Here is an 8415-nt window from a genome sequence, read left to right as displayed (position 1 = left end):
GAGACCAGGGTTTGGATCTATAGAGGCTTCACCACTCGTTCACCTCGGTCCGAGACTCAGCTGATCTCCACATTGGATGTGGATGGCGCTCAGCTCTTGCAGGTCCTGCGTGTGTGTGTGCGTGTGTGTGGTGGACAGACTGGCGTTAGGCAGCGCAAGTCTTTTGCGTGAGCGGCGAGTGCAGCAGGATCCTGTGAAGTCCTCATTGCTCGAGAAAGAGGGGCTGCGAGAAGGAAAGTTCTGCAGCTGCGGTACTCCTTCAATACAATTCTGCTCATACAACTGTTCATCCACAAACTCATGAGCCTGGTGGAGAAAGAGTGAGAGAGAGAGAGAGAGAGAGAGAGAGAGATTTTGATTTGATTTTTTAAAGTACATTTATTTCATTATGCAAACAAATTTACAAAGTCAAAACACACCACATATAAATAAACACCTCTTTCTGTATGTAGTTAAAATACTAAATGCTAATTTTGTAATAAAGAAATAAATAATGTTTAAGCAAGGATAAAATATCCATTTTCAGTTGTGAAGTGAAACGCCAAGTTCATTTAAAAAAGTTACAATCGGTAAATGCTTAAAAAAATTAAAAATTAAAAATAAAAAAAAATTAAAATTAAAAAAATTAAAAATTAAAAAATTACAATTAAAACAATTAAAATTAAAAAAATTTAAATTAAAAATTAAAAAGGTAAAAATTGTAAATCTGTTTTTTTGTTTAGTTTCTCAAAGCTGTTCATTTCAGAGTGGTCATTGTCTAGAAAGATGTATTTGATAAAGCAAGCTTTAATTTTATCAATGTATTGTTTTTTTGTTATTACCGGATGCTCTGTGGACGATGAAAGATAGAGCAGGTGCGAAAAAGAGAAAAGCATGAGGTGAGATGCTAGCGGGCTAGCGGAGCAGTTGTGAGATAAAGATTCAGAAGTTGAGTACTTAAAGTTTGTGAAGATTCAGGTTATTGATCGTCAGCAAGCTGATCTGACAGAGTACGGACCTTTCCGAGAGACTGAGAGCTTCCAAATTCCGTCTGTGTATTTTCCGAAGTCCAACGAGAGGAACAGAGCAACGTGAAATAGCAGAAGCGGCTAACTAACCCGGCTCGACGTGTTTCTGAGGAATTGTTGTGGTTCGGGAGACAAGTAACAAACTCCAAGGATATTGTTAACTGCTAGTGGAAGGGGACAGACGGATGGTTTGTCAGATAACCTCCGAACGTGGAATACCATCCTGTTTTCATTTATTACTTCTGCGTGAGTAAAACAACCGCTAAGTTTTTTTGGTCTCAACGACCCTAAGCATCGAATCAGGCCTGCAATGTTGATTTGTTTTAAAATAATCTGACATAGAGCTGGGAAGTAAAACACTTATTATGAACATACTTAAAATCAGAGATAAAAGTCTCATCCTTCTGTGAGTTAAACAGGTTCTGAAAAGTTTTACAGAGGACATTCTGTTCCAACCTCAGGATGTAAAAGCATTAACAGTAACAGCACCATGCAGAACTCTGCGCTGTAAGTATCCTGCCCTTATAGTTAATGGTGGCTTATACAGCGATCTCCATTCTGGTTTTACTTTCACATTTATTCTGAGTACATTGTACCAGGATGTATCGAGTTTAAATGTTTTATCTAGAAACTTTGGAATAAAAAATGTGACACAAGCTTTATACAAACTTTTCTGTGTGGCATGCGAGAAATATAAAACCATAGATTTTTTGAGCTTTTAAGAAAGACCCTGTGAAGTCCTCCTGTAGGGTTATGCTGGGAAACGAGACTCTAGTGTCTCACTGCAGTGCTCTGATAGCAGTGTTCTTTCCTTAGCAGTTCCTTAGAATGCCATTCCATTTTGACAGCAGCTGAGTGACTGCTCATGTAGATCTGACTTTCATGAGTGCAGCTACTTCCTCTGTGTTCTTAAAGTCTGTTTCAGCCAGGTTTACTAGTGCCTCTTTTCCACCGGAAAGAACCGGGTGCTGGTTCAGAGCTAGCACTAATGCTGGTTCAAAGTTGGTTCCAATGGCAAACCTTCTAAGAACCTTCTTGCCTTTCCACCAGCTAGAGAGCATCACAGCGCCGAGTGTGTCCCAGCAACGTTAGCGCAGCAGTGGCAAACACAAATACAATAGCAATGGCGGATGTTGCTTTACTGTTAATGCTCATGGCTTTGCGAACCTACATCGGCATCCAAACGCGGTGAATAAAACGTGTACGTGCGGCTCCGTGTAATCTGTATAAACAGAGGTTGTAATCGATAAAGTACATTACGTTATTTTATCGTTACCGCAGAAAAAATTTTTGCCTTAGCATGTAGCTACCTACTATCATGTTTGCTGATAATGTATCATATCGCGGTAAAGTAAAAGTGTATTAGACATTAGTATACTTAAGGTACATTATCAAATGCGCTAACAGTAGCCCCGCCCCCAGCTCCTGACGCAAGCAGTTCTTAAGTCTAGACCAGCAACGTTTTGGTGCTACTTAAGAACCACTTTTCCGGGTTCAGAGCCGGTGCTTTGGCGGTCGAAACAGAAAGAACTGGTTCTAAATTAGGCTCTGGCTCCGAACCAGCACTCAAACTGCCTCGGTGGAAAAGGGGCATTGGTGCCCCAATGTGATTGTCCTTGATTCCAGTAGTTACTTATTAAGTCCAGGAAAAGAGCAGCTTGAGATGTAAAACCTGGCTCCGTGGATTTGCGGTTCTACTCTTCACCACTTCAGTGAAGAGAGTAGGATCTGTTGCTTCTGCAGTGTGAAAAGTTCCAGACTTTAAAAAGACTTTTGTAAAACGCTGGTATCTTACTAGTGTCCAGCGTTGCAGGGTTCATAAGGAAGAGACTCTTGTCCATCTGTAGGCCTTGTTATATTAATGTTGTGCAGTAAGGTGCATGCACTTGCCTGCCAGCTGGAAGTTATTGCACAGTTGAGAAGTCTCTGTATACTGTAAATGCCAGGAGAAAGGTCACCTTCCTACATTGCAGGTGTATAAAGCCCTTGCCCACCCTCTTCCTTAGTAGATACAGCACACTCTGGGGCACCCAGTACAGCTTGTCCAAGAAGAAGTCCAGCAGTACATCTTGCATCTCAGACAGAAGACATGGAGCAGGATCTACACAGGCCAACTTGTCCCAGAAACAGGACGCTATAAAGATATTAATTATTATTGTACACCCACTTTACAAGATTTCTGGTGTCGTCCATTTCCATTTTCCAAGTCTCTCTTTGACCTTCTCTATGACCTTCTCTTTGATCTCCTCTAATTCCTCTGTGTGGTCGCTTCATCTTCTAGAAACACATCTAAGTATTTGAAGCTATCTTTTCACCAGGTCAGACGTCAGGAAGATTTGGCTTTCCTTCTGTCCAAAATTTTCCACACAACAGCGCTTCACTTTTGCTCCAATTTACCTTTGCAGAGGACAATACATTAAAATCATTCAACAAATTAATTAAAACCTGCACATCACTTTTTCTGCTAATTAAAACTCAGATCATCAGCATAGGCAGATTTGCATGACTTGGTGAATTGCGTTCTCCTGATTTGTTAAGTGAAGACCATGTAAATTTTTCCTTATCTGTTTTAAAACGGGTTCTATGACAAGAGAATTTTAGCAATCCAGATAGAACACACCCCTGTCTTACCCCCTATTGACCTTTAATGATACAGATTGGTGTAATAAGCTTCATGATAGATGGCTGAGGTACACTTACTGTAACTGTCAGAAAAATCGCAGTTTTTAACCTAATGAAGTCTTGCCTGGCTCATGTTGACAACATGAAGCTATGGCTCAGGCTTAGCTACACTGATATTACTAACAACTTGGTTATATTCATGGTGAAGTGCAAAGGGCTTTTTTTTTACACATCCAGAGCAACTTACATTTTTATCTTATTTTATACAACTGAGCAATTGAGGGTTAAAGGCCTTGCTCCAGGTCCCAGCGGTGGTAGCTTGGTGGTCCTAGGATCAAACTCACTACCTTCCAATTGGTAGCCCGATAACTTAACCACTAAGCTACCACATCACACTATCCGTATCAGTGTCAGTTTTAGTATCAGTGTCAGTATCATTGTCAATATCAATATCAGTATCATTGTCAGTATCAGTATACCGATACTGATACTGACACTGATACTGACATCGATACTGACACCGATACTGACACAGATACTGATACTGATATTGTCAGTATCGATGTCAGTATCAGTGTCGGTATCAGTATCGGTATACTGATACCGACAATGATACTGACACCGATACTGACACTGACTGATTCTGACAATGATACTGACACTGATACTGACACTGACACCGATACTGACACTGACACCGATACTGACACTGACTGATTCTGACAATGATACTGACACTGATACTGACACTGATATTGACTGATACTGACAATGATACTGATACTGATACTGATACTGACACTGACTGATACTGACACTGACTGATACTGACACCGATACTGACACCGATACTGACACTGACTGATACTGACACCGATACTGACACCGATACTGATACCGATACTGACACTGACTTATACTGACAATGTCAATATTGGTGTCTGTGTCTGTGTCAGTATCAGTATCTGTATCATTGTCAGAATCTGTCAGTGTCCGACACACACTGACACCACCGACACAATCGCCATGCTTCTCCGACACGCTACTCAATCACACACACACCGTCACATCATCTTCTGTCTGACTCTTTTTTTCCTCAAGATCAAAAAAGAAGCTACTTGGAGCATCCATGTCTTTAATGGAACAATATCTTGCTCTTATCAGTGTCCCTTTTGTTAGCTGAGTTCTTGAATTTTTTTAGTTAGTCCACCTCCCTGTGTGTTTTCACAATGTTTTCCTAAGAGTTTAATGTCTCTTTGCAGAGACTGCACCGTTCCTTTCCCCAAATCCCACCACTGGCTAAGACTTTTAAAAGAAGCCTTCTTCAATTTCCGGCTATCACAAAAATGACGTTCTTACAGCCTAGAGGAATTGTTTTAATCGCACTTGCTACTGTAACTTTCCATAGCACATCAGCCCTTGCTCTATCTCCTCATTAGGAATAAATGGAAGAATGTTAGCAGCAGTTACCTGGACAGTTATCGGGCAATCAGCGATGAAACTAAATGCCGGTGTTGGTAAGGTTTCTCACCTGATAGTCCTCCTTTTTGAAAACCACCACCGCTTTGTTTATGCGGGAAGCAGACGATATGTTCTCTTTACCGATCTCCTTCCCTATTCCCAGTAACCCTGACGCCATGGTGCACGGAGACAGGTGACACCGAGACACGGAAATCATTCATTTTGTCCATGGCGTACGCATCCTCTATTACCTGAGACCCATCAGAGATTTCAGACAGCGTATCTTCCTCCATCATCTTGGCATCACAGGTTTCATAAGACTTTGACGTATCCTATTTTTCAGCTCTGTTTACATAATTAACACTGTTACTGACCTCTTCAGTAATGGATTAGTATCATTATTCAGATCCACTAGAGTCTCACTTTGGTTATTCTCTTCTCTAGTCCCTGTATCAGTTTTTTTCAGTACGCTGAGCACCGTTCTTTTCTGACTCTTCCACAGGTTTTTTTTTAATGACACAGATCATATGTTTTTATATCAAATTTCTTTCCCTATAGCAAGCAACACACTTCACGCCATGACGGTGACAGGTGACGATGCCCTTGCCGTGAGGGACGCCGTCCCGCTCCCGCTCCAATCCTTACCAAAATTTTTACTACATGACCTCACTTATTTTTTTTTATTTTTTAATTTAACTTTTAGTTTAGAAAACTTTCAACAAGAAGAAAAGAAAAAAGAAAACTTTTATCAAGAGCCGAAAAAAGTAAGCATTGTCACCCTCTCCCCTTGAGCACCCTCACTTGCACCCAAAGGCTCTTAGCGTGCACAGAGAGAGAGAGAGAGAGAGAGAGAGAGAGAGAGAGAGAGAGAGAGAGAGAGACAGAGAGAGACAGAGAGAGATAAGGAGAGAGAGAGAGAGAGCTCAGAAAGCGAGAGTCAGAGATAAAGACACACAGAAGCAGAAACAGAGAGTGAGATGAAGACATACCTGTAGAATCACACACACACACACACACACACACACACACACACACACACACACACACACACACACACACACACAAACAAATGTTAGACACCACAGAATTTTCTGAATAATCTGAATTGATGAATCTCCTCACATTCATGTCCTTGAGATTATTAGCTCAAATCCAGTCGGCTTCACACACACACACACACACACACACACACACACACACACACACACACACACACACACACACACACACACACACACACACACACACACTCACTGCTGCTAGACATTTTACAAACGACCCAAATGACTGAACGAGTGAAACACAGAGTATTGTGTTAGTCTTGTGACGGGACACGTTCACACTCACAGTGGTTTTCTCCAGGCAGTGCAGTAGGTGGTGGTGTTGACTCTCCAATAACGAAGGGATCTTATTCATGTGCTGCTCCTCTTCTTCTGAGCCCTGACACACACACACACACACACACACACACACACACACACACACACACACACACACACACACACACATTTACTGTATCAATATATTTTACAAAAAAATGATGCAATTAAGATTATACGAATTTCATGGTCAGGTGCAAAAGTTTGTACAAATAATACAAATAAGATTATGAAGATTATGAAGTTCAGATGTTTTTTTTTATTACAATTAACAACAATAATTAAATACGTTGACACACACGCACATTATATATATATATATATATGTGCGTGTGTGTGTGTGTTCTTTCTCAAACCTCAGAAACACTGCACCCAAGCCAAAAATAGACATAATATACAGTATGAACATCGTTTGCAGGAAATCTAATATAAAATAATTTATATGTAAAAATATATAAAAAGCTAATGTAAATATGCCAACAGTTTGTCTTTTTATCTGGTTCTGAACTTCTTTATATCCTTCAAATAGATTCTGCTTCCCTGGAAAGCTCATCTCAGAGCATATTACTGCATATGATGCTGCTTCTTCAAGCTCTGGTCCAGAACAAATTAATTTTCTTAACGATTTGATTTTTGTGTTTAGAAATGTTAACAATTTTAGCATTTTGAAATAGAGACAATTCTTTTTTTTTTCATTCAGGAACTACAGTTGCTCCAGATTTTCCACCTAACTGTGAGAACACATCATTTCTCAGGGAACCGGTGGTCTTTTATATACATTACGATATGATATTCTAATGTTTCTAAAAACCTGTAGAAATAGATGTATAACAAAAGATGAACTTTTTTAATCAGCCTGACATAGAAATTGGTGTGAAAACAATAAAAAATTGACATCAGTAAAGCTGATTTTCTTGATAACCACATAACCTTTAATCAGGAGGAAATGCTCTAGTGCCGATTTACTTACGTTTAGCCGTCATAAAAACAAAACTCACTGAGATAAAACCAACAAAACAACAACAAAACATTTCACTAAATCTTCCAGTAACGCCGCTCAGCCACCGCAGCGAGTCACATAGACACATGCTCACTCTTCCTCATTTTCAATTCAATTCAATTCATTTGTCTGGAAACAGGAAAAAAAAAAAGTTTAAAGTTTAAAATCAGGTTACTATTTATCTCTAAAAACTATCTCATAGACAAGCCTGAGGCGATGGTGGTGAGGAAAAAACTCCCTGAGATGGTATGAGGAAGAAACCATGAGAGGAACCAGACTCAGAAGTGAACCTCATCCTCATTTGGGTGACACTGGACAGGAGATAATGTCATTGTAAATAATGTCCTTTCTACATCAGTTTGTCGTCGAGAGGAATTGTGTAACCAAGAGATCCTGTGGAGATCAGAGTCATTTCTGAGGTAATTACTTAACACTACTTCCTCCCTGCCATCTTCAAATGTTCACTGATGAAGATCCGAGCACAAAGCTGACTGACACAAGGCATTCACTAAATTCCAGGGGTTTCATTACCATGACGTAAAGTAGGCGTGTTTCTGGAGGTCTTGGAAAAACGCCCTCTTTCAAAAAAAAAGAGCATACCAGGTATAAACATACAGGTCATACAGGTAGATTTTATATTTTATATCTATTATGCTTTATTATCTTACAGTTAAGCTATTTTCAAAAACAAATAAACAACCAAAAACTACGGTTATGGTTCGGGTTAGGGTTAAAGGTTAGATTATCAAATAGGCCACGCCTGCCCGATGATGCAATATCTGTTACACTGTTCTGAAATCCCTGGAAATAAGTGCATCCCACTGACACAAAGGCAGCTCATAAACGGTGTGATTGTCTCCAGGTGGTTCTATCCACAGCAGTCCCATGAGTCACATGATGCCCATGTAGCTCTATCTCCAGCAGAGCACACACCAGGTGACGAGAC

The 8415-nt window shown here is 40.1% G+C and overlaps 1 protein-coding gene across 1 annotated transcript in view; it reads right to left on the bottom strand.

Moving 5' to 3' along the window:
• Positions 1 to 6: 6 nt before the first annotated feature.
• Positions 7 to 8415, bottom strand: part of LOC113656546 (potassium voltage-gated channel subfamily D member 3-like) — a 100124-nt gene continuing 91715 nt past the window's right edge. Inside the window, exons 5-6 of the mRNA XM_027167842.2 lie at positions 6438 to 6530; positions 7 to 306 (exon numbers count right to left, since the gene is read on the bottom strand). Of these exons, the coding sequence (XP_027023643.1) occupies positions 40 to 306; positions 6438 to 6530 (360 nt within the window). The 3' untranslated portion in view covers positions 7 to 39. The remainder of the gene's footprint in view (positions 307 to 6437; positions 6531 to 8415) is intronic.

This window comes from Tachysurus fulvidraco, chromosome 2, assembly GCF_022655615.1.
Source record: "Tachysurus fulvidraco isolate hzauxx_2018 chromosome 2, HZAU_PFXX_2.0, whole genome shotgun sequence".
Classification (NCBI taxonomy): domain Eukaryota; kingdom Metazoa; phylum Chordata; class Actinopteri; order Siluriformes; family Bagridae; genus Tachysurus; species Tachysurus fulvidraco.
Note: the sequence above shows the minus strand (reverse complement) of the source record. Positions and strands in the feature narration are given on the sequence as shown.